General features: G+C 43.0%; 1 protein-coding gene across 1 annotated transcript in view; it reads left to right on the top strand.

Annotated features, from left to right (window-relative positions):
- The window catches only part of Apaf1 (apoptotic peptidase activating factor 1), a 78618-nt gene extending 66778 nt beyond the window's left edge, over positions 1-11840 (top strand). Inside the window, exons 23-27 of the mRNA XM_036170143.1 lie at positions 1427-1546; positions 2767-2892; positions 5112-5237; positions 7010-7156; positions 10985-11840. Coding sequence (XP_036026036.1) covers positions 1427-1546; positions 2767-2892; positions 5112-5237; positions 7010-7156; positions 10985-11131 — 666 coding nt within the window. The 3' untranslated portion in view covers positions 11132-11840. The remainder of the gene's footprint in view (positions 1-1426; positions 1547-2766; positions 2893-5111; positions 5238-7009; positions 7157-10984) is intronic.
- The last annotated feature ends 14067 nt before the right edge of the window (positions 11841-25907 follow it).

Here is a 25907-nt window from a genome sequence, read left to right as displayed (position 1 = left end):
CTCCCTCCCTCCCTTCCTTCCTTTAACAATTTAGTTTTATTTTATGTGCATTGGTGTTTTGCCTGCATATATATCTGTCTGAGGGTATCAGATCCCCTGGAACAGGAGTTATAGACAGTTGTGAGCTGCCATGTGGGTGCTGGGAATTGAACCCGGGTCCTCTGAAAGAGCAGTCAGTGCTGTTAATCACTGAGCCATCTCTCCAGCCACCCCTCTTTAAACTTTTAAAAAGGGTTATTTATTTTATGAGTGTTTGTCTGCATTTATGTATGTATGTGTGCCTGGTGCCCTTGGAAGTCAGAAGAGGGTGTTGGGGCTCTGGAACTGGAGTTCCGGGTGGTTGGGAGCCACCGTGTGTGTGTGTGTGTGTGTGTGTGTGTGTGTGTGTGTGTGTGTGTGTGTGTGTGTGTGTAGGGAATGGAGTCTAAGTCCCCTGGGAGAGCAGCCAGTGCTCTAACTGCAGAGCTTTCTTCCCAGCACCTCCTCCTCTCACACGCTTTGAGTGCTGGCCTCTGCCAGACCGTTTTGAAGGAATCATTATTATGAATTTCACAATACTTTTACTTCAGTAGTAAAATCTTTATGTAAGATTTTTTTCCCCTTTTTTATGTCTTATTTCGTAAATTTGTTCATGGTAGATCCTTGTTTGATTCACATTTGCCTTTCTTGGAAACATGTTTGTTAAATTAAGCGAAGTCCAGAATTTAAAAGCCACCAAACACTGTTGCTTTGATTTAGTAGTGGACGTTCTGCATATTGACAGGACATAGACGTTTCTGTTCACTGCTGTGCCTCAGATGTTCCTGTTTGCTTATTTTGTTCCAGTTGCTGGCACTGCTTCAATTCTTCCTTATCTCTCATGGCTAAGAGCCTCTTGCCTAAGCTGCATGGGAAATAATAGTGCCTACTGCTGCTGCTTTTTGAGAGTTGCATTAGGGGCTCTCTGAGACTTTTGAGGCTTGGTAACTCTACGACCCGTGTTTACACGTCTCTCGCTCACTGGACCTTCTGGGCAGTAGGACGAGCTTCACTGGAGCCAGAGTCTGCAGACTCACCCCATGTACAGGCTTGGAAGTCTGCAGATATGTAATTGGGATAATTTTCCCTGGAAAATTTAATCAGATGGTGAGCTCACTGACATATTGTAGGTTCTTTTCTATCTTGTGGTTTAATTAACTACTCTCTAAGCAACTGAAGAAAACAAATGTTATTTAGGAGAAAAAGTGATTTGTTTTGCCCCCCCCCCCCCCTCAAGCTAATTAGCTTCAACTTTTTCTCTCTGTAAAACACAGAGACAATGTTCTTTGGTACTTCTCTGTTTGAAATACTATGAAGATAAAAAGACTTTCGGTGAGAGAATGCATACCTCTTTCCAGTGGGACATTGTTGGGGAGGTTTATGACAGACTTATTTCTTTGGTATTCAGGTATGGAATTGGCAGTCAGAGGACTATATCTTTTTGCAAGCCCATCAGGAAACAGTGAAGGACTTCAGGCTCCTGAAAAATTCAAGATTGCTTTCTTGGTCATTTGATGGAACAGTGAAGGTAATTTGAATCCCAGATTTTTTTTTAATGTATTCTTTTGTTTTTTAAATTATTTTGAAAATATTCTTTAAATATATTTTATTTTATTTTATTTTACTGTGTGTATGGGTGTCTGACTTGTATGTATGTCTGTGCACCACATGCATGGTTGATGTTCACAGAGGCTAGAAAAGAACATCAGATCCTCTAGAACTGGAGTTAAATTCGATGCCTGTGAGTTGGGTGCTGACATTTGAACCGGGTCCTCTTGAAGAGCACTTAGGGATCTTTACTACTAGGCCATCTTTCCAGACCTGAGTACCAGATTTCAAAAGAATTTATACATGTATGTATGTATGTATTTTGAAATTGGATCTCACTATGTAGCCCTGGTTGGTCTGGAACTTGATATATAGACCAGGCTGGCCTTGAACTCACAGAGATCCACCTGCCTCCTGAGTGTCTGCGACTAAAGGCTTATGTACCACCATATCTAGCTCCAGATTGTTATTTTAAAGAACACATTCTGATGTTGCAGTAATTATATTGTGGCAGCTTTAAAGCACATGAATGTGAAGTAATTAAGTGAAAAAAATTTCAGTCCTCTGACTGTTTTCTATCCACTGCCATCACCTACGTCTGTTGTATGCTTGTAAGCATTCATACTCAAGGAAGCCTAAGAGATCAGAACAGTTACTACTCTAAAACTTGTTTTACGGGTGTGTTTTGTAGCAAAAAAAAGATTTACTTATTTTTATATGTATGAGTGTTTTGTTTGCATGAGTGTCTGTCTGTGCACCGAATGCATGCAGTACCCACAGAGGCCGAAAGCAGTGGATTTTCTGAACTGGAACCAGATGGTTGTGAGTCACCTTGTGGGTGCTGGAAATCAAACCCTGATGCTCTGGGAAAGCAGCTGGTGTTCTTAACTGCAGAGCAGTCTTTCCGGTCCCCTCTCCCCGTCCCCTCACATCTCAAGTTGTCCATCTTCCCTTCCCTTCCCTCTCCTTGTTCTGTGATTCTAGGAATCAAGCGTGAGGCTTTGTACATGCTAAGTGAACATTACCACCGAGCTCCAGCCCATCCTTTGTTTTCTTGAAGTACCATGTAGCCCAGGTTGGCCTTGAACTTGTAGTCCTTCTGCTTCTGCTCCCCTTTACCTTGGGGTCACAGTTGTATTCCATCAGGCATGACAAGAATGTCCTTAAAAGCATCACCTAACCTTTTTTTCCTCCCTTAAGGTATGGAATATCATTACTGGAAGAATAGAAAAAGACTTTATTTGCCATCAGGGTACAGTGCTTTCTTGTGATATTTCTTCTGATGCTACCAAGTTTTCGTCTACCTCTGCTGATAAGACTGCAAAGGTCAGTCAGTCACTTCAGTGTCCATATATAAAACTTGCAGTATTGATTGTGTGTTATGAGTCTAAACAATGTAAGGCAGGAGAGTGACGGATTGTTTACATACCTGTATCATCTCTTTTTTTTTAAGGTTTATTTATTTATTATGTATACAGGGTTCTGTCTGCATGTGTGCCTGCAGGTCAGAAGAGGGTGTCAAATCTAGATCTCATTACAGATGGTTGTGAGCCACCATGTGGGTGCTGGGAATTGAACTCAGGACCTCTGGAAGAACAGCCAATGCTCTTAACCTCTGAGCCACTGTCCAGCCCCCATCTGTATTGTTAAGACTTTATTTCCTGTTTTGTGTGTATGTGGCAGATACAGGCAGAGAGATGGAGCTGCAGGAGTCGCAGTGTATGTGTCGAGGTGTGTCCTTTCCTTCCCCCTTGCTGAAGCAGCGTCTCCCATTGGTTCTGTGCTTGTGCTGTGCTGTGCACTCTAGAGCCAGCAGCTTCCAGGTGATTTTCCTGTTGCCGCCTCCCACCCTGCCGGAGGATGCTGGACCCACAGATGCAGGCTACTCATCCAGCTTTTCACTCCAAGTTGGGTTGTTGGGCTTGTGAGGCCGGTGCACTGGCTGCGTCATCTCCCGGGCCGGTCTCATGGTGCAGTCTTCACTCGATCGTCACATGACAGGTGTTACTGTTCCAACTCTGCATGTCCAGAAACTAGAGGATCATGTGAGCTGTCCCAGGCACAAGCTCTTGGAGGATTCCCATTAGCGCTCATTTGGCATGGGATAGATTAAATGAATAACGTTTAATCATTCTGATTCTCTTTTATGAAGAAGTAAGATTAAGAAAAAGATTCTTAATTCCTTAATTCTTAAAGTGTTAAGAAAGAAAAAAATTTTTTTTATTTATAACTAATCAGATAGAATCTCTGCTGTATATTATGTTCAATAAAATAATTGCAAGGGGTGTAAGTACACACAATTTTTATTCACTTTGTGTGAGTGGACTTTTGGAATTCTCTGAATTACACTTCTTGCTTGGAGACTCAGCCCTCCATTCTCTGGCTTTTCCTCCATCTTTGTTGTGACATCATCATCTGGCTGTCTTTGGTGCTGTTGTTCATTATTCAGTGTTTGGTTCCATCTGCTTTTCCTTGTTTCCACAAGACCATGCTTTCTTCCCTGTTGACTGGCGGGCAGCTTCCTCTACCACTTAGGGTCTTGTGATAACACCTCTCATGTGATGCTTTACAGGCAAGCTCTTACACCCATCACTTCCTTTCTTTCCGGCATTTCCGCTCTCTCTGCCTACCCCCACCTCCATCTTGGTGCGCAAGTTGTGACATGTCATTTTAGACCTACATTTCTTGTTGGCTCTTCAGTGAAGCTTTTTCTGACTGCTCTGCCTTTGGCATTTCCATTCTGTTTTATTTGTGTTTTTTGGAGCATTTCAGCAGTTCACAAAGTATTCTTGAGTCTGCTTTCTTGGTGAAGCCATGAACATCAAGGAAAGGGCCTATATCGACTTCATCTCATACCATGAGTTCTTGGTTGGCAGTGCCTGGAACATGGTAATTTTCAGTGCGTCCTGGCGAAATGGTAGTAACAGAACCACAGAGAGAATATTGGAAGGAAAAGGACTGCAAATTGGGTCTGTGATATACAGCTTTAGGGGCAGGAGATCTCTGTGAGTTCAGTCAAGGCCAGCCTGGGCCCCTGTCTCAAAATAAAAAAAAAAAAGACAGCATTTGGCCAGCAATAATATTGTTGGGCAGTATGATGACAATCTCTTAAGAGCTTTGACTATCTGTTATGTCCTGTGCAATCCCATTTGATATCTCACCATAGGAATCATTGTTCCCATTTCACAAGCACAGAAACTGAAGCTAGAAAAGCCGTGAATTATCACAGGTCACAAGGATTTAGTAGAGTGGACTGTCTGCCTCACCCTGTAATCTGTTCTTAACTAATTCTCTGTTCTTTGTGAGAGCATGAATACAAAGATAAGAAAGCTGATTCTGGTTCTTGAGTAATTAATTAAAGGGAAATCCCCCCAAAATTGACAAGGTGGCAGGTTAGAGCTGGGCATCTTGTGAAAGTGCAGGCACCACCAAATGTTTAACTTGCATGGGATTGACCTTTGGTCTGTGTAGGGTTAGGGCAGGCCTTGTAGACAGATGTTTGAAGAGTATGTTTACCGTTCTAAACAATCCTCACTGCCTTCCAGATCTGGAGTTTTGAACTGCTCTCCCCTCTTCATGAGTTGAAGGGCCACACTGGCTGTGTCCGCTGCTCTGCCTTCTCTCTGGATGGCATCCTGTTGGCAACCGGAGACGACAATGGAGAAATCAGGGTAGGCTGGCCACTGAAAAAGTTCCTCCTTTAGCTTGGCTGCCATTCTTCCCCACCCTGAGGTTGCTTGTTGATGCTTTTCAGAGGCTGACCTGAACCCACTGTTCAGCCTTGCCTGGCCTGACTCCAGGTCTTCCTGGGATTACAGCAGTTTAGCATTGGAGACCTCTTTTAATGGGACAGGAATGCAGAAGTCCTAGGGTTTTGGTTGGATGGAGCATTCTTTGCTCTGTTTTGTGTGCACACTATATTCATAGCCACCGTCACAGGAGGAAAGAATGCATTTCAGAGTTAGTCAGGTAGCCTGTTGGTGCACAACTTAATCTCAACACTCAGAAGGCAGAGACAGATATGTCTCAATTTGAAGCTAGCCTGGTCTACATAAAATGGGTTCCAGGCCAGCCAAGGCTGCATAGTAAGACCCCGTCTCAACAAACAGACAAACAAATAAAATAAAAAATAAATAACTGATGTTTTCTACATATATGAGTAGATATTTTCAGTTGGTTCTCTGTTGTTAGTTTGTGAATGATTTACCTTAATTTTTAACGTTAACTAAAGGTTCTTTTAGTGGCAGAATTTGGAGAAACTAGTTTTGTAAACCGTTGGTTCATAAATGAATTGCAAATTCTGCTCTTCTCATTGTTCAAAGTAGAGACCTTTTTAGAACTCTACCCAGTAGTCAGCATCTTTCTGGAGTTTGTTACAGTCCCCTTTGTCTTTGTTAATAAAGACGTACTAAGGCTCACATTTCTGTCAGGGAGTCTAAATGAGCAGACAGTTTTTATCCCCCCCGAACTTCTGAAGGTGCATATGTAAACTATGCCAGCTTCACCTAGAGAACAGTTTCGAGAGAGTTATGGCATGCTCTTCTTTTGTGTCTGTGGAAATAAAGGCTAGTGTCAAAAGTATTGCATGCTAAAGGATCAGAGACCATGGAAAAGCAACCAGATTACTTGGGGTGTTAGAATTGTGCAGAAAGTGAAAAACTTGGGCACTGGGATAGCTGCTGTGGTAACTAGTTTTGTTTTGTTTTTTAAATTTTTCTTTTCTTATGTGTACGATGTTTGGTCTGTATCTGTGTCTGTACCACACATGTGTGCCTGGAACTGAGGAGGTCAGAAGAGGGTGTCTGATTCCTCTGGAGTTACAGATAGTACAGATGAGCTGCCATGTGGGTGCTGGGAATTGAACCTGGGTCCTCTGGAAGAGTAGCCAGTGTTTTTCATTGCTGAACCATCTCTGCAGAGCCTTGGTAACCAGCAATTTTGAGAAGAATATTTTTATTTCTGGTGGTAGGCTTGTTGTTTCTGTTTGCTTGCTTTTAAGGAGAGGCATTAACTCACGGAGGAGTAGGTGTAATGCTGAGAAACAGGAGCATTTGGACTTGCAGGGGTAGAGTCTACCAGACCTTCCAGGAATGTCATGACTCCTTGGCTTTGGTTGGTCTTAGTTACACAATGCCTAGAATTTCAATGATAAACACCCCCTTTATTTTGTTAGTTTTGGGATACAGAGTCTCATCATGTTGCCCAGGCTTTGAACTCAAAATCTTCCTACTTCAGCCTCCTGAGCAGCTAGAATTCGAGGTGTGTGCCATCATGCCTGCTTTTCTCTCTTAATTTAGTGGAAATTGGTAGCATTCTGATCCAACATGCTATTCTTTTTTGTTTTTAAAATTTCCAGATAGATCACAGATGTGTTTGTATACATGGAAATTGGCAAACCTTCAGGGCTACCCTAATTAATGAATTATATATCATGTTTATGTAGATATGGAATGTCTCAAATGGCCAGCTTCTTCATTTGTGTGCTCCGCTTTCAGTAGAAGAAGGAACTGCTACCCATGGAGGCTGGGTGACTGATTTGTGCTTCTCTCCCGACAGCAGAACGCTTGTCTCTGCTGGGGGATATCTTAAGGTAAGAGTTACTCATGGATATGAACAAAGAGCATCCGTGTTGTGTCTGAGTGCTTTTCACTTAGTGTGTTCAGTTGGCTTTCCTGGAACCCAGCAGAGTAGAGGGGAAGCTGGTGAGAGACAGCCTTACAGTGGTGACTGACACCTGGAAGGCTGCTTTCTCTAGGTCTCTCAGCATCTTTGGTGACAGCGGTAGCAATGTGAGAGCTCTCACCTCCCGGTCTGAACCTACATGACCCAACTTCATCTCCCATGGCACTCAGCAGTAAATGTTTTGGTTGGAATTGTTTGAAAAATGTATTTGTGAAACGTTCTTTCTTTCTTTCTTTCTTTCTTTCTTTCTTTCTTTCTTTCTTTCTTTCTCTCTCTCTCTCTCTCTCTCTCTCTCTCTCTCTCTCTCTTTCTCTCTCTCTCTCTTCCTTTCTTTTTTGGTTTTTTGAGACAGGGTTTCTCTGTGTAGTTTTTGAGCCTTTCCTGGAACTCGCTTTGTAGACCAGGCTGGCCTCGAACTCACAGAGATCCGCCCGGCTCTGCCTCCTGAATGCTGGGATTAAAGGCCTGCACCACCACCGCCCGGCAGAAATGTTCTTTCTTGATAATAATAGTAGCAGCATATAATTTATTATCTAGAGACTTTGATTTCTGTCAGTCCACTAATCAGTTTTGTGGTGCTAATGTTTTACTCCCTGTGGGTTACAGAGGAACAGAACTGATCTTCATGGAGGTTATCACTGTTCTAGAACTTTGTGATTAGTGACTACAAGGGCCAAGACTCACAGCAGGCCTTCTGCCTCTTCCACTGTCTGACAAGGTGGCGTGTGCACACTCAGTAGTGACTATTGGGGCCAACCAAGGCTTGAGCATGTTGTAGGGCCCATTGTCTTTTCTTGGCCTGTTTATCCATTCAGTAAGACTGGTCAGTACATCTGTGTGTTGTGGCACATCTTTAAGGCTTGTCCTTTCCCAATGGTGGCTCTTGTTCCATATAGAAAGCAGATGGAAAATAAAGTCCCTGAAGTGTAGGAGGGCCTGAGAGGAGGTTGCAGGAGGTAAGTGGAGGAACAGAGGAGAGGAATGGACTACTCAGTTGTAAAAGGTGTAGAAAAGAATGCTGTTCATGATGCTGACCACTTGGGCATTCTGTAAGCTCTGTCATTTACCACTGATCCTGTAGGATCTTGTGAGGTGGTTGATGGTTCCTGAAAACCGCTAAGTGCAGATGGTCTCATTACCTCACAGTACAGATGTTCAGATGTGTTTGAATGAAGTCTCTGGTCATACGGGTCCTTCATTATTGTAGTGCTATTCAGCATCTAGCTTATAAAAGATAAATGAGGGGATGCTGTCAATTTGTGAAATGATACCTCTCCAGCCTGCTTCGGAAATAAATCTCACAAAGTTTATTGATGGATACCTTTGGGGCACACTTTCATTTAGTCATCAAGAGCTCCTGGACTATTAATGCCACTCATTCACCTTGAGTGTAAAGATAAATAACTCTGAGCTTGAAGATGGTGCTTAGAGGAGAGGTTGCTGTCTTTGTGTTGGAAGCTGTGACGTTCGCTGTTGAAAACGTAGCTGCCTAGCCTTGACACCAAGCTTCTAGAATGTCTAGGCTTTGTGGAATGCCACTGCATGACTGTGCCTGGCTTTTAGGATATCCTGAATACCAATGAGCAACCTTGACATGAAGTAGAAGGTGGATCTGCTGCTGTGCTATAAAGGTTATGTCTGGAGGCTGGAAGAAGCCAGGCCTGTGTTGTCTATGTATTGACATGACAATCAGCGCTTTGCCTTCTGTTTGATACTAGCGTAGTTAAACTAATTGTGTTATAACCCAGCCTGTATCTACCCAGCGTGTTAATGAGACCATCCAAAGGCACAGAACAAATTAGAAGCAAGAAGAAACAGCTGCTAGAGTGGCCAAGAAATTAGGCATTTTGGGTCTGTTTACTTATAATCTGAGCAATGTAAATTGAGTGCCAGTAAGATACTGGGTGTCTAGTAGCTAAACTGTTCTTAGCTTTCTTTCAAAATTATTATTATTATTATTATTATTATTATTATTATTATTATTATTACCAGAGCTGAGGACTGAACCCAGGGCCTTGTGCTTGCTAGGCAAGCGCTCTACCACTGAGCTAAATCCCTAACCCCCCCAAATTATTATAAATGAAAATATAACTTATCTTTTGCCAGGGTCATGCCACAGAACACAGACTGCTAGAATGACAAGTTCCTATTCATTCATACACTGAAGGCAAAGGCTGATTTACAATGTGGAACCTAGGGTCATAAATGAAGGTGTTTTATACTCGGAAGAGTGTTGTTATGCTAGCAAGTGGGTCCCGGGACAGACTGCCTGAGTTAGGATCCCAATCTGCCCAATTGTTTTGTCTATAAGATGGATATAATGATAACATGGACCATATTACAGATATTTCTTATATATCTTTTGCTTCTATACATAATCAGGCTTATTCCACTATCAGCATCAGATATTCATGTTTATTATAACTGATACACGTAACCCACTCCATCATCCTCACTTAAAGTGCATAGTTGACGTAAGGATCAGGCTTGGTATCGCACATTTTGTGCATTTGGATAAATCTCTAATGGCATGTATCTACAACTATAGAGTGATATTAAGTAATTCACTACCCTGAAAATCCTGTGTTTGCTGCTATGAAATCTTGTATTTCCATTCCATATTGAACCAGTGGCTGTTGTAGTATTTGCAGGTAAAATAGTCTTTTTTTAATGGTGTGGAGGAAGTTCAGATGGATGGATGGACACTACATTTGAAAGTCAGAAACTGTTCCACCTCTGCTGTCCACTTTCACTGTCCTCTGAGTCTTGATTCCCTCAGGAACCCAGGTTCCTTATTTTTAAAGTGAGGCAGGTGGGTCTAAGAGATGAACTCTACAAGCCCAAGTCACTGAAAACAAGTCCTCTCAAGCTGGACTGTATTCTTTGTGCTTTGGGTTATGGTGCTGTTTTAGGAAGTATATGCTGCTTTAGTGAGCTTTACCAAATCCTGTGACATACACATTTACCAGGTCCTACTCCCAAGAGTAAAGATAACACACAAGCCTGTATCATGGCAAGGTGGAGTGTTAGGCTCTGTCCTGAGCACATAGGTGACAGTATTGTCTGTGTTTGTGACACTCAGGCTCTTGGTGGACTGTAGGCCTTTTGAAAACATGTTCTCATGCATTGTCTCTTGCCCTCAGTTTAGCTCTGAGATAGGATAGTAAGTTTTGTGAACAAAAACTAAAAATAGTGGTATGCTCTTCATGAATTCAGTGATGGGGAGGAAGGAAAGGCTGTGGTTAGAGCCCCTGCTTCATTGGAGGTGATTGATATTCAGTGTAGATTGTCACAGAGCAGCCTACATCACCCCTGGTGGAAAAGGTTCTCTTAGAAGACTGGTTTCCTTCCTGTCTGTACTATGAGTGGTCTGGATATCAGTTGGAGTACAGGCCATGGCTATAGAAGGATGTCTTAGTGCAGAGAAGCAGTCATGTGCTCATTCTTTGAAGAAGGCATACGGACAGCTCCAACCCTCCCCAACACACTGTATTACCAGCTCTCTAGTGGCTGTTGTTTATTCTGGAATGCCTTGCAGGGGCCATAGGTACAGACATGGCTGTGAGACCATCACTAGGGTTAACCAACAAAGGCTGGTAGTCTTCAGCAGTAAACCATTCCTGCTCATTGCTTGGCTTAGGAGTCAGGAGTAGTTGGTGAAGGAGCTGGTTGGCACTAAAATTCACCATGCAATGGCATCACCAATCTAATGAAAGTTTTATTTTTCTCTGAACAGTGGTGGAATGTTGTCACTGGGGAATCCTCACAGACCTTCTACACAAATGGAACAAACCTCAAGAAAATACATGTGTCCCCCGACTTCCGGACATACGTGACTGTTGATAACCTTGGTATTTTATATATTTTACAGGTTTTAGAGTAAAATGGCTAGGCATTAATGTAGTTCAGCTCCTTAATTTTGAATTGGAAAAAATTGAAACTCATCAACGTTTTATAATGCTGTGAATTGTATTGTGGTATTGCATTCATTACAAAATGTTCATGGCTGGATGAACAATGTTAGTATAGCTGTCTCTGCAAATGAACACACTTGGTCATCTTTTTTTTTTTTTTTAGTGGTGATCATTGTTATTAACAGTTTGTTCCTAACAAGCAAAGGAAATGTAAATATGTACCTTGTTACACTATTGGTGAACTTCCTCCTTGATGCATTCAAATTGGTTGGCATAATTAATGAGAACCATTTGAAGGAATTCTTTGTGTTGATGCTATCATTCATCATGCAGGCTGTGCTGCAAGGTAATGGTGGTCGGTTTGCTGAGCCACTCTTACCCCCAGGGGGTATGGTTTTCCAAATACAATCATGTTGCTTATTTGCACTCTTTAAATTCGCTTTAAAATATTGTGTCTTTGTGCAGTCTGCAGCATTTCTTTTGATAACTCAGTGAGTGTTCAACAGTTCTTTCTGTGCACTGAAGTCTTCCATTAGAGAGATTTCTCTCTGTAGCCAGTGACAGCCCTGTGCGTGGCTGGATTCTGGTTGTCAGTGTCTGAATTGGGCACCACCCTGCACTCTCTCTGTTTCGTTTTTTGTTTTTTAAAGACAGGGTTTCTCTGTGTAACAGTCCTGACTGAACTCACTATGAGACCAGGCTGGCCTCAACTCACAGAGATCTGCCTGCTTCTACTTCCCAAGTGCTGAGACTAAAGGTGTGAGCCACCATGCCCGCACTCTCTGTTTTTTCTTATTGCTTGACTAAGCTTAACCCTCTGTTCCATAGTTAGTTGTTAGTATGTCAATGAAATGTGAAATAGTAAAACATTTAACTTGTTCAATGTTTAATCTGTTTACTTCTGGATAAATGTCATTTATCAGTGCCATTCTCTTTATGACTTTCAAGAGAATTGTTTATGGTTTCTGTGCAGTTCCACAGTAATCCCCAAGACCCAGGAAGATGATGGCTTCCTCCTTCCCCTCGCTTCCTGTTTCCTGTGTCCCCCCCAAAGCCAATACCGTTTTCCCTGGGAACTCACACAGTGATTCTATCAGGCAGGCTCCTGAGGCCCTCTTGCATCAGACTCCTAAATAGCTGGGAGAGATGGCTTTTGATGCAGAGAAAACTTGCAACATCAGTGACTAGTTTTGTTTTAATCTCCTTTTAGGATCTTTAGTTGAAGCTTACATTTGATAGCTTTCCCCAGAAATATTAAGGACAATAGAGATAAATTAGTAATAGATGTAGTTTTTGTTTTTGTTTTTCCAAGACAGGGTTTTTCTGTGTAGCTCTGGCTGTTCTGAAACTTGCTCTGTAGACCAGGCTGGCCTTGAACTCACAGAGATCCACCTGCCTCTGCCTCCCTAGTACTGGGATTAAAGTCATGTGCCACCACTGCCCAGCAGTAATAGATGTAGTTTCCATATAAAACAAAAAATCAAATAGCTTCATTTTGCAATAGGAATTAATGAGTACTAACATTAACAGTAGTCAGTGAAGCGGTTTCTGTTGTCAGTTCGTATTACTAGCTGTGGTGTGGGCAGAGGGAGTCATATGTTTTATTTTTATTTCTGTGTGGTGCTGAAGAAACCGGGGCCCTGACCATGCCAGACAAGCACTCCAGCACTGGGCTGCACTCCAGCCGGTAGATGGGCTTTAGATTAGATGTGCCCACGTGGCATTTGCAGGAACTGTGACTAGAGCAATCAAAATCTTGTACAGAATTAAGGAAGTTTCCTTTTTTTTTTTTTTTTTTTACCTTTTTTGTTTAGTAGGTTGAGGAACTAGTTTACACACTTACTGTGATTTAAGCAGATGTGATAAGTGGAAAAAAATCTTAATTTTATAAAAATAAATACCTGAATAGTATGTCTTGCTTAGAACTTGCTGCAGATGAATGAGACTTTGCTTTTCAGAGAACGTTAGTGGCATATCTGTTCTGTAGCTGGGTTATTGAAGTGAACTAGTGAACACCAGTTTTTAAAAAGTCTTGGTCTTTGCCTGAAGAGGAAAGTGGAGAGGAAGACACAGTGACACAAGGACACAAGGAAGGAGACAGCTTATATGGCAGCCTCAGGATGGGCCGAGAAGGCCTGCGCCTGCGGATGCACGTTAAGAGCCCTTTCCTTGCTGTTCTTTCTATGTGAGAAATGACGTTGGACTTTGTATACGTGAAGATGGTTTGTACCATGGGTTTTATGTGCTCTGGAGACTTTTGTATTTATAATTTATATGTGTTTTTAATTTTTTGCCTTGGAATACTGTTTAAACATGAATTTTAAAAACAATAAAATTTCTGAAATTTTCTGAAAAACATTTTGATTTCAAACTCCTCGCTTGCCTTTTTTCTGTTGTTAGGAGATTGATCAAACGGCTTTCAGGGGTGGCCTGGGGGGAGGGGCTCAGTCAGGCAAAGATGAGGACTTGAGTTTATGCCTCAGGATCCCCCTCCCCCCCCCCCCAAAAAAAACTCCTGTTCTTTCAGCACAGGAAGGCAGAGACAGGAAGAGCCCTAGGATTTGCTAACCAGCCAGTGTAGCTGACCTGAGCTCCAGACTGACAGAAAGACACTGTTTCCAAAAATAAGGTAGAAAGCCATCTAGAACAACACCTGATATTGGCCTCAGGCCTCCATACACACATGGACATATCTACTTGTGCACTTGTACACACACACACACACACACACACACACACACACACACACACACACCTTCTGCTTGGTGGCCATGAATTGCTTTAATCTTGTGCTTTTCTTGAAATGTCCCTATTTCTCTGTCCATTTTAAAGACAGCTTTGCTGGATACAGCAGTTTTGGTGGGAAGTACTTTTGTTCCATGCTAGCCTGGCTTTTCAGGGTTTTTTTTTGAGAGGCGATCTTACTCTGATTTGGTTCCCTATGTGAGTTGTTTTCTCTCACAGCGTTTCATATTGCTTCTTTGTTCTTTTAGTATCTTTAATGTATTGTGGAGAGGTGGTTCTGTGGTCATGTTTATTTAGAGTTCTGAATGCCTTTTATACTCAAATGTCATTTCTTTCCTTAGATTTGGGGGATTTTCTATATATAAAATGTATGTTTAAAATACCTTATTTTGTTTGTTTGCTTTTAATCTCAACTCTGTGTATTCTTAGGTTGGTCTCTCGGTCATATTCCAGAGTTCTTGGAAATTATGGTCATATTTGTTTGTTTTTTATTATTATTACAATTTTATTGTGTATATTCGTTGCACATGATACTGTTATGTAAGGACATTTTCATATAAGTATCTCCTGTATTGAGTATATTTGCTCCAAACCCCTTGCCCTGTCCTTGAAACCCCTCCCCTCCATTCTCTCAGGTTGGTCCCCTTTATTCTCCTACAAAGTTTTCTTCTAGAACTTCCATGTCATTTATAAATACAAGATTTGATGTTTCTATATATATAAAAAAATCTAGGTACCACAAATGAGACCGACAATTCATTTAGTGTGATTATGTCCAGTTACATCATGTTTACATAACCTCATTTTCTTTATCTACTCTGTTTTTTGCACACCTATGTTGGGTCTATAGCTTATCTACTATTTTAGCTTTTGAGACACTTGCATAGTGGTTGGTCTAGTTTACGTCCCCTCCAGCCATGTGTAAAGTTCCCTTTTGCTCACATTCTCAGCAGAATTTGTTGTTTAGTTTGAGACTAGGGTCTCACTTTGTAGCCCTGGAACTCGATGTGAAGTCTAGGCTGACCTTGAACTCACAATGATTTACCTGCCTCTGCCTCCCAAATGCTGGAGTTAAAGGTGTGCACCACCACACGTGATAACTAAATAACTGCCATTCTGACTGGGATGAGATGGGATCTCATTGTGGTTTAAATTCTTATTTCTCTGATGGCTAGTGAGGCTGAGTCACCACTCTACGGGCAGTGGGACCTGGGAGAATGGAGTCCATAAATGAGGTGGACTGAAGTCTCAGACAATAGCCCACTTTATTCAGAGCATCAGACAATTTATACTCTGAGGGTTGAGAAGAGTCTCATGAGTAAGGTGTTCAGTCACAAGGACAAGCTGCATGTCGAAGCCTAGCCACATGTGGCAAACACTTGTTTTCCCATAGAGGCATATAAATAAATAACAGTAGCCAGTTGTACTGAATAATCTGAAATAAACTCACTCCTATCTGCTACACCTGGGAGGCCATGAAAGCACATTCCAAGAACACTTCTGTGTTTTTGAGGAAACTGAGGTCACAAGACTCTTGACTTGTTTTCTTGGAGATTTCTCACAAGCAATCAGAATTCTCACATGACTCTATTCTTGGACCATGTTCCGACAAGCTTGAGTATTCTTATAGGTTTATTGGTTATTTACATTTCATTCGTTGAAAACTGTTCATTAGCCTATTTCCTCTCTGATTTTTTTTTATTTTAAGGCAATTGTGAGTGGGAATTATTCCATGATTTCTTTCTCAATGTTTGTTATTTGTTATTTGTGTATAGGAAGGCTACTGATCTTTATGTTAGTATTCTTTCACTTTGCTGAAGGTGTTTATTAGATATAAGAATTTTCTGGAGAAATTATTTCATCTCCATATAAAAATACTTTGACTTCTTTTCCCACCTGCATCCCTTTGGTTTCCTTTTCTTGTCTTACTGCTCCAGCTAAGACTTCGAGCACCACAGGGAATAAGGGTGGAGAAAGTAGACACCCTTGTCTTCCCACTTTTATTAGATAAACTTGGAGTTTTCTCTCATTCAGTATCATGTCATTAACATGTTTTATTGTGTTGCGATCTGGTCTCTCTACTCCTACTCTGTAAGGGCTTTTCTTATGGAGAAGATGCTGGATTTTCATCAAATGCCTTCTTGAATGTATTGAGATGATTGTATGGTTCTGTCTTTCTTAGCCCCACTTTGTGCCCCTTTAAACATATTTTCAGTATTATTTTGACTCAGTTTTTTTGCTGAGTTTGTTCTTTGACCATTTCAAACATGTATGTGTATACGTTCTGATCATTCTCATTCTCCACCTTCCTCCTCTCTCACCGCACTTACATAAATACCTGTCTCAGATACCTGTCTTTTTTGTTTTTAAAATTGTGATCATGGCCATCTGTTGACTTATTTAAAAAGTGCTGCTCTATTTTCATTTCTTTAGTCTACACCCTGTGGTAGCTTGAATGTGATTGGCCCCCATAATCTCATGGGGAGTGGCACTATGAGGAGGGTGGCCTCGTTGGAGGAAGTGTGTCACTGTGGGGGCGGGCTTTGAGGTTTCCTATGCTCAGGATACCCAGTGAGTCAGTTGACTTCCTGCAAGATGCAGGACTCGCAGCTCCTCCAACACCATGAGCATATGTGCATGATGGCCTGAACCTCTGAAACTGTAAGCGAGCTCCCTCAGTGAAATGTTTTCCTTATAAGAGTTCCTGTGGTCATGCTGGTTTCTGCATGGCACTAGAAACTGAAGACACTTACTGTGCAAACTTATTACTCTTTCTTGCGTTGTTTCTCTTTGTGACATTATTCTTCCTCTCCTCTCTTTTTCAGTGGTGTTTGGCCCTCTTAGCCATTTTGCCATCTTGAGCCCTGTCTTCCGACTCTCTTACTTTGGCCGATTTTTCTCTCTCCTTGGGGGGTACTTCTTGCTCAGTTTTTTTTTTTTTTCATAAACAATGATATTATTAAGGTCTTTCCTATTGTATGAATTTTCCTTTGGTATTTTCATATTATTTCTGAGATTTCAAATGCATATCATGAAATTGCCAGAAATAATACTAATGATATTACTGTCAAGTGTCTTTAATATTTCAAGACCAAACACTGACATTAGGGCAATGACGTTATTTGCTTGGTATCCTTATTGCTGGAGACCTAGATGGCAACCAGAATCTGACTTTCAGATAAATCATGTATACAGTTAAAAAATTGTCCACACTCCCCAGAAAATGTTTTAAATCGTATCTTTAAAAAAACAACTCAAGAAGCATTGTCTTTGCTTAGTCATGTTAGTGAATTATGAAACCATTTTCTGTGTTAATTAAAACATTTTTATCTAATACTTCATGAACTACATAAACCAACAAAATTACCTTAGTAAAAATAGAATACAGCTTTGGGAACAATTATAACTTCTTTTACTTAAGTTTTTGCTTTACAAAAGTTGCAGTAGTACCTCTCCTTACCCCAACAGGAAACCCAAATCAGTAGAGAGGTTTACAGAACCTTAAATATATTAATCTTCTGGGAGCCCACCTTGGGTACTTTTTCAAATCCTTTGAGAATTTCATACGTTTATACAGTGTGTTTTACTCAAATCCAATCCCACTCTCTCCCATCCAGCTCCCATCAGAACCTCCCTACCGCATCCCTCTCCTAACTTGGTGAACTTTTTTTTTCCTTTAGAGACAGGGTCTCACTGTGTAGTCCTGGCTGTCTTGGAACAGGCCATGCCCTGGAACATAGTCAACTTAGCAGGGGCTGTGGTGATATTGTAATCTAAGAAATAAAGCTTGCCTGTAGATCAGAGGACAGAGCCAGCCACAGTCAGCCACAGAGGTCAAGCAGTGGCGGCACACACCTTTAATCCCAGCACTCGGGAGGCAGAGGCAGAGATCAGTCTGAATCTCTGTGAGTTCAAGGCCACCTTGGCCTACACGAGATTAATCCAGTCTAAAAAAGAAACAGAGCCAGGCAGTGGTGGCACACACCTTAAATCCAGCACCAGGAAGGTTGAGACAAGAAGTGATATGGCTGGGCAGAGAAAGGAATATAAGGCGGGAGGAGACAGGAATTCATTCTCTTGCAGAGGCTCTGTCAGGTTGAGGAGTTGGTGAGGTAAGAGGTGGTGGCTGTGACTTCCTCTGCTCTCTGATCTTTTAGCTTTCACCGTGATAGCTGGCTCTGGATTTTCATTATAAGATCATTGAGGATTTGTGCAACAAGGGGCCACATTCCATAAAGAAACTGACTCTCTCTCCCTTAGCAGCAATCAATTGCCAACAGCACTTCAGCAAGGGGTGGGGTTTAGTGAGCCCCTCTTCTATCCATGCTAGGTTTTGACTGGCCTGATCTTGTGCAGGTCTCGCACATGCAACTGTAGCTATTGTGAATTCGTGTGTGCAGATGCCCTGCCGTGTCCAGAAGACAGTTTTGCAACAATTCTCTTCAACCTTTGCTTCTTAGGCTCTTTCCTCCCACTATGTGAGATGATCCAGATCTGAGTCTTATGGGTGTAGACCAATTTGGTCTTACTAAATAAATAAAAACACGGAGCCAAATATAGGGGTGAAAGCCCTAGAGATCTGGAAAATAGTGAGAGCCACCAGCTAACCTTACCTCACCAGCTCTGTAGCTTCCAAAAATGCGAGCTACTTCCTGAGTAACCTGTGCCTTCATTGCCTTGCTGTTCTACCCTCTCATTGGCTCTTAGCCCAGCTACCTCACTTCCTCTTCCTACACAGCTCTGTCACTTTCTGTCTGTCTGTACAGACCTCCAGGTCTCTATGGTTGGTAGTGGGACTAAAGGCGTGTGTCACCATGCTTGGCTCTGTTCCCTACTGTGGCCTTGAACACAGAGACCTGCCTGCTAAGGGATTAAGGGTGCGTGCTGCCTCACTTTTGTGTTTACTATAAGGCCTGGCTTTCCTCTGATCCCAGGCAAGCTTTATTTTGTTAACTCACAAATAAAATATCACCACATATGTAGTGAGTGTGATGTAGATGTCCTACTCAGTGCTGAGCGCTGTATTAACCACATCCACCTCTAAAAGAAGCTTCTCTAACGAGAGTTGAGAGCTATACTAACCTATAGATATAGAGATAAGTTTTTAGTAGTAGGCTGTCTTCCTAGGGTCCGTGATCTACCTAACTCAGTAAACAGTACCAAGCATGGATTCTGTCTTGTGAAATAGACCTTAAATCCAATTAGTGAGCAGTTGATTACCCCCCACAGCGGTCATGTCAGTATGGTACCAATAGGCATGTCTTGTCAGGTCAGTTATTATTGTGTGGTCATTATTATAGCTTGCAGTTCACAACTTGGTAAGGCTGTTGATGACTTTTCTCCTCTAAGCAGCCTGCATGGCACCTCCCAGTACTGTGAAGGCTTAGTGGTAGGGAGGAAGCTTCCAGGTCAGTGCCAGCTTGATTTTTTTCCATGACCTGTGACTCAAATATGTGGTCTTAAACATAAAGTTGTGATAGGTAACTAAGAACAATGTTTATAGCCTGTGCTATAAACACAGTGTACTGTGTGGGGATCTACTGAATCCCCTTGACCAACAACTCCAAGAGAAGCCACCCACACCTGGTGCTGGAGTTTTTGTTCGATAACCTATACATCTGAAAGAGGCATCATCTCCCCCTTATATCCTTCCTGTCTTCCATCCTCTCTCCTTTCAAAGCTAGGGTCCACATATGAGAGAGAACATGTGCTATTTGTCTTTCTGGGTCTGGGTTACTTGACTCAAAATTGATAGGAATTCCAGCCACGCCCCCATGGTCGTGTATGCACATGCGTGGAATAGCCATGTGGGCCTCTGTGTACAGGTATGACCTGCCTTTATAAGTCAGGCCCCATGACACGCCTCCCCCCCTTTCTCACACATTCCTTCCACAGGCCTGATCACAGCTATCCCTTTCTCCTTGCCTTGATAAAAACTCTTGTTAGTGGATTCTGTCATGTTTCCTGACTTTTTCCTTGGTGGTAAGAGTGCTGCAAAAAAAAAAAAAAAACACCCATCAAAGATGATTATTTCCAGCTCCATGTATTTACCTGTGAGTTTAATAATTTTGTTTTTCTTTACACTGAATAAAATTCCATTATGCAGATGGAAAGGTGGCTCAGTGTCTGTGAGCACTTGTTCTTGCAGAGAAGACCTGGTTAAGTCCCAGCACTTACAGTTCTAAGAAATTTGGTGTTCTTTTCTGACCTCCATGGGCACCAGGCACACACATGACGCACAGACTTACATGCAGATAAAACACTCGTACATATAAAATGACATTTTAAAGTACGAAAATGAAAAACAAATGTTTCATTATGTGTATGTATGAACTACATTTTCATTATCAGTTGATGGATGGCTAGGCTGTTCCTATTTCTTAACTGTTTGAACAGAGCAGCAGAGAACATGGCCTAGCAAGTGTCTCTGCAGTAGGATATAGAATCCTTTGGGTAGATGCCCAGAAGTGGCAAATCTGGGTCACATGGTGGTTCTATTTATAGTTTTTCGAGAAACCCCACATTGATTTCCTTGGTGGCTGTATCAGTTTGCACCCTCACCAACAATGAAAGAGGCCTCCCCTCTGCCACTAGCATTTGTTCCTAGTTGTTTCCTTGGATTTAGCTCTTCTGGCTGAGGTAAGATGAAATCTCAGTGTACTTTAAATTTGCATTTCCCTGATGGATAAGGATGTTGAACGTGCCCAAAACTATTTCTTAGCCATTTTCCTTTTCTGTCTGTTGTCGAGGTACTTTTGAGGACCAGGGACGCTCACAGCAGAGTAATAAAGGCAAAGTTCTGTAAGCAGTGAAACAGAAGCCCACGTTTATCTCTAAGAGAGCTGTGCCTAAGAATTTGAAAGCTGAGGCAGTTCTGCTGTTTGAGTGTTCAGTCAAAGGGAGTTCTAAATAAGTTAGCAATTGTAGGAACCTAGAGGGGACATTTGTGCAAGGGCTATGCCACATCGTAGAAGTTCATTTTATGAATTCAGTCGTCCATTGCACAGAGTTTAGGAATATGAACTCTTGGGCTCTTAAAACACAGTGACTTAAAAAGAGAAAAGAAAACATTGTGACTTTGTAAAAGTTTGAATAAAGTTATACGTAGTGTGAAAATACTTTCTTTCATCTGGATCTTCTCTAATTCTAGGATTCCCCGTGTGTGTGTGTGTGTGTGTGTGTGTGTGTGTGTGTGTGTGTGTGTGTGTGTGTCTGTCTGTCCTCAGTCTTCCATCTTTGGCTTAGTTTTCTGTTTCATCATGCATTGATGGTTTATCTGCTTTCTCAGTCACCTCTCAGAACTTCCATATGCATGAGGTGGTCCATTAGCTTCATCACCCTGAGCATCTCTCTCTCCCCCTCCCTCCCTCCCTCCTTCCCTCCCTCCCCCCCCAGAGCCTCTGCCCACCACCAGCGTGCACTGCCCACACCTCTGTTGACACAAGCTTTCCTCCAGAAACCTGCATCCATCCTGGAGATTCCCATCACTCCTTCCTGACCTGAATCCTTTCTTATCGAGTCCAGCTTGTATTGGTTACTTTTCTGGTGCTCTGAGAAAACGCTGATAGAACCAGCCTGAGGGAGAAAGGGTTTAATTTGGCTCACAGTTCAGGGTACAGTCCACCATGGTGGAGAAGTCAAGGCAGCGAGAGTTTGAAGATGCTGGTCACGTGCCCACAGTAAAAAGACAGCAAGGGATGCCTGCTGCATCTCAGCTCTCCGTGGACCCATGCCCCATCCGTCGTGGGTGCAGGGGCCAAACTGGGGTCATCTGGTGGGGCAGTATGCTCTCTTAACCATTGAGCCACCCCGGCTCCCATCTGTGTTCTGTCATGGCGTTTCCTAATCTTAATTTTGAACATCATCTCTGTATAAACTTTAATCGGTGTAGCCTGGGTACTGTGTGCTTTCTTGCTTCAAAGTGGTTTTGAGTAAGCTGTTTTCTTCTCTATTTCCTTCCAACCCCCTAATTTTATTTTTTCCTAACTTCATCTTTTATATAGCCTTGGAAACAACCTTCAAAGGCTGACGGTCTGTGCTGCCTCTCTTGGACGGTCTCCTTTTTCTGTTGGCACTTGTGTTTCCTTATGGTGACGCTGCTTATTGGTTTGTTGTCCCCATTAGGTTGTACGCCCTTGAAAGGCAAATGTGCATTAACACTGGGGTCTAACGTAGCTTGTCCTGTGATTAGATTCTCAGTGAATGTTGAATGACTGAAGTTCCCGAGTGCCTGGATGCTCATGGGATTCTGTTTCCCCCATCCATGAGGTTATTGCCAAGCTGCTGAATCACGTTGTAATCTGTCTTTATGGTCCTGTTTTTATCATTTCCCTGTGGCACATCATTAGGGGAATGTAAAACTTTACTTGGATAAAAGAGGTTTGCTACTAAATTATAGGGAATGAATAAACATATCCCCGGAGTGTTGAAGCCTGCAAGAGAGGCCGTCTATTATTCAACAAATGCTTTATATTATAATTTTCCTGGTGACCTTTAGAGAAGGGGAACCGACTCTCTAGTAATTCCTCGTCTCTGAAGGTTGTCGCTGGAAAAGATTCCTTGCTCACATCTCCTCCCCGTAGGACTGTGTATGTGCTAAGCAGTTATTAAGATGCCGGAATGAGAACCTCAGTTACTCTTGGGCTATGAGGTTAACTGCAGACGAAACTGCCTTCCAGGCGTCTGCTCACATGGAAGGGGCTGAAGAATTGGATCCACCAGAGACCAGGCCTTGGAAGCCACTTGGCGTTGATGACAGTTTGCTCCTGGGTCTCCTGCTAGAAGGAGAAGATTAAAACTAGGGGAGTTTTCATTTATGACTCTAGAAAGTGAGCCGCCAGTGCTCATTGTAAATGCATGTGTGAGGCCAGAACTCTCGGACTGGGAATACAGTCGACCACACAAAGTGAATAGGTGAATAGAGAATGCACCCCTGTCGTTTTCCATCCACCTTGGACTAGGGGTGGCCAAGGCCCAGGGCTGAGCGTGTAGGCTGAGCTGCTAGGCAGATTCCAGGGCTCTCAGTAGCTGAGAAGGACTTGACCTTGGGGGATATTAGGAGGAGTTAGAGACCATCATATCACATACTCAGAATGCGCTTCCTGTCTGCTCCAGGCATGAGCTACTCACTTCATCTCCACAGGTAGAGATTTGCAGACTAGAGGCATCCCCAGCCTTTAAATTAAAATTTATTTATTTATTATTTATTTTTTATTTATCTATTTATCTATCTATCTATCTATCATCTATTTATTTATTTATGTGTGTGGATGTGGATGTGTGGATGTGCACGCACGTGCGCATGTGCATGCTCATGCCATAACATGAGTGTAGAGATCAGAGGACAGGAGTCCGGGAGATTGAACTTATATCATCAGGGTTGGTGGGTGGCAAGTGTATTTACTCACTGAGCCAAATTGCTGTTCCTTTTTTTTTTTTTTTTTTTGAGACAAAGACTCATTCCAGGCTTACCTGGAACTCCCAATCCTCCTGCTTCAATCTCCCAAGTGTTGGGATTGTATTTGTGCACCCCACTTAGTTTTTGGAAGATGAACTAACCTCCAGGCACCAGTGCTAAAGCTGGGGCTGGCATCCAACCCTGGCTTTCCTTTTTTTGGGAAGCCTAGACCCACCAGACTGAGTAAAGTATCAGCTATGGTTTCAGGTGGGACATGGCTGCATTTTGTAGAGATGGACAGACAACTTGGGATCACAGGCTTGAGTTTCAGTATCTGGGAAAGACCATCCCCCAGCTTGTGTAATGAGTTTGGAGATATTCTTCCTGCCCCCTTGACTTGACAGTGACTCCAGCTTCCTCACCTCAGGATGGCAGTGGCTCTCATCTCCTCACCTGGGACTTGTTGTCCACTCACACATTTTTAAAGGCGGTGTTTCATGGAGCCCAGTATCCCAGGCTGGCCTTGAACTCGCATAGTCCAGGATGACCTTGAATTTCTGATCTTCCTGCTCTAGTGCTGGAATTATAAGTGTGTCTTCTTATACGTGTTTCATGGAGATAAAAAGAAAATGGGACTTCTTTCATAACAGTCAAGCACTCTACCAGCTGAGCTACAACTCCGACCCATGAGTACTAGCTCCCGAGACTGACAAACAATAGTCTAGAAGGAAGGAATGGAGAGCCGTACTTTTTGAGGGTGCTTTCAGTGCCAAGCTGTGGGCTGGGTGCTCTCCACACACGATCTAACCGAATCTCAAGACAGTGCTGCAAGATGTTAGTTACCTGCCTAGAAAACACACACATACACACACACACATTAAGTCTCTAGGCTATAGACAAGTGGGAACAGGAGTTTGGTGATCTAATTGCCTCTCACGGTAACTCAGCCTGGCCCTCCTGTGGAAACCAGGGGTGGAATATCTAAAAGCATTATTCCAGTTCTGTCCTCAGTCCATTCCTATCATGAGCAATGTGGCAGCTTCCACAGTCAACATCAGTTGACATTTTTGCCTCTGGTCGTCAGGGTCCCCCATCTTGGTGCTTACTGGCATGCTCTTGGCCATTTTGATCAGAGCCTGGTGGGCAGCAGAGGCAGGGATGCTTTGGGTTTGCAAGGACTTCGGCAGCTGTAGGTCTGCTCTTGGTTCTCAGGTGACGGCAGCATTGAGTGTGGGAAGTTGTTAGCAAATAACCTTAACTCTCCTTTAGAAGGGCCTGTTTCTACTTTGAAAGGTGTGTGTTTGTGTATGTGCAGCATATATGCACATGGGCATGCGTGTTTGGACATGCAGGACATTACCAGATATTGTTTCTTAGGTTCTGTCCATCTTGATTTTTTTTTTTTTTTTTTTTTTTTTTGACAAGGCCTCTCACTGGCTTGGGGTTTGCCAATGAGCCTAGGCTGGCTGGTCAGTGACCTCCCAGGGATCCACCTGTCTCTGCCTCTTCAACACTGGGATTATAGGCTACTCCATCATTTTACGTAGGTTCTGGGGCTCAAACTCATGTCCTCAAAGCTTCCAAAGAGAGCACTTTATGGACTGAGCCCTCTCCCCAGCCCCTGCTTTGGAACTCCTTAAGGATTTATTTCAAATTGGTGTCAGAAGGGGTCATGTGCCTTGCTGACCCCTTTTTCCTTTTCCTTCCATCTACAGCCTTTCAGAGCCTTGGTTTGCTCATCTGTCAGGTAGGAAAAGTGACAAGGATCTGGGGCTAATGGGAGGCAAAGGAGTCTATGTCAGGCATGGGACACAGGTCACAGTAAATGACCCATTAACTCCCTTTGCCCCTGTTACAAACATCATGCCTGTCCTTCCCAGGATTCCTCATGGATAGTTAGGCTCCTGCTGCTTCTGCACCAGGGAACAGAGCTTCCTCTGAGCAGCTTGTGCTTGTTCTTCCCTGCAGCTGTTGGCTTTCAAGAGAGCCTTTGCTCAGCAGGGAGGCTGTCACCTGCTCTCTTCCTAACCTTCCAAACTTCATTCCCTTTGGGCTGTGTGTGCACCAACAGAGCAGTCCAGGAGGATCAGAACTGAGGGATACTTAAGACTGCGGTCTTATCTGGCCCGTGGCTTGGGCGTGCTGGCACAGGTTGGCATGGTTGGCCAATGAGCTAAGTGCAAGTGTTGACTGTACTGATGTTCTAGCTGTGTGGCCCCAGTAAATGATTTAGAATTCTTAAGGATCTTCTTTGGAGGGACACGCTGGTGTGGGCAGTTCTGGGGGACTGCCCTGCTTCTCACTTCTCTCATCGCGGTGGCTAGAATTTCCCCAACCCAGACTTCTCTCAGGAGATGGGACCTAGGCAATAGTTTTTAAAGTTCCCACGTGATTCCTATACATAGTGGAGATCAAGGCAGATCAAGCCCTCTGCTCTTTGCCGTGATGCCTGGCCAGGCCAGTCCCCTCTGTACCACAGCTGAATACCCGAGTTGTGTGAGCTGCTTCTTGAGCTCTCTCTGCAGTCATGGTCTCTGGAGCCAGGCAGTGCAGGTGTGTGCTAGCCCAGCTGAAGGGCTTGTCCCTAGTTGGGTTTGGGAGCT

Source organism: Onychomys torridus, chromosome 20, assembly GCF_903995425.1.
Source record: "Onychomys torridus chromosome 20, mOncTor1.1, whole genome shotgun sequence".
NCBI classification, from domain to species: domain Eukaryota; kingdom Metazoa; phylum Chordata; class Mammalia; order Rodentia; family Cricetidae; genus Onychomys; species Onychomys torridus.
This window is presented reverse-complemented; position numbering and strand designations above follow the sequence as displayed.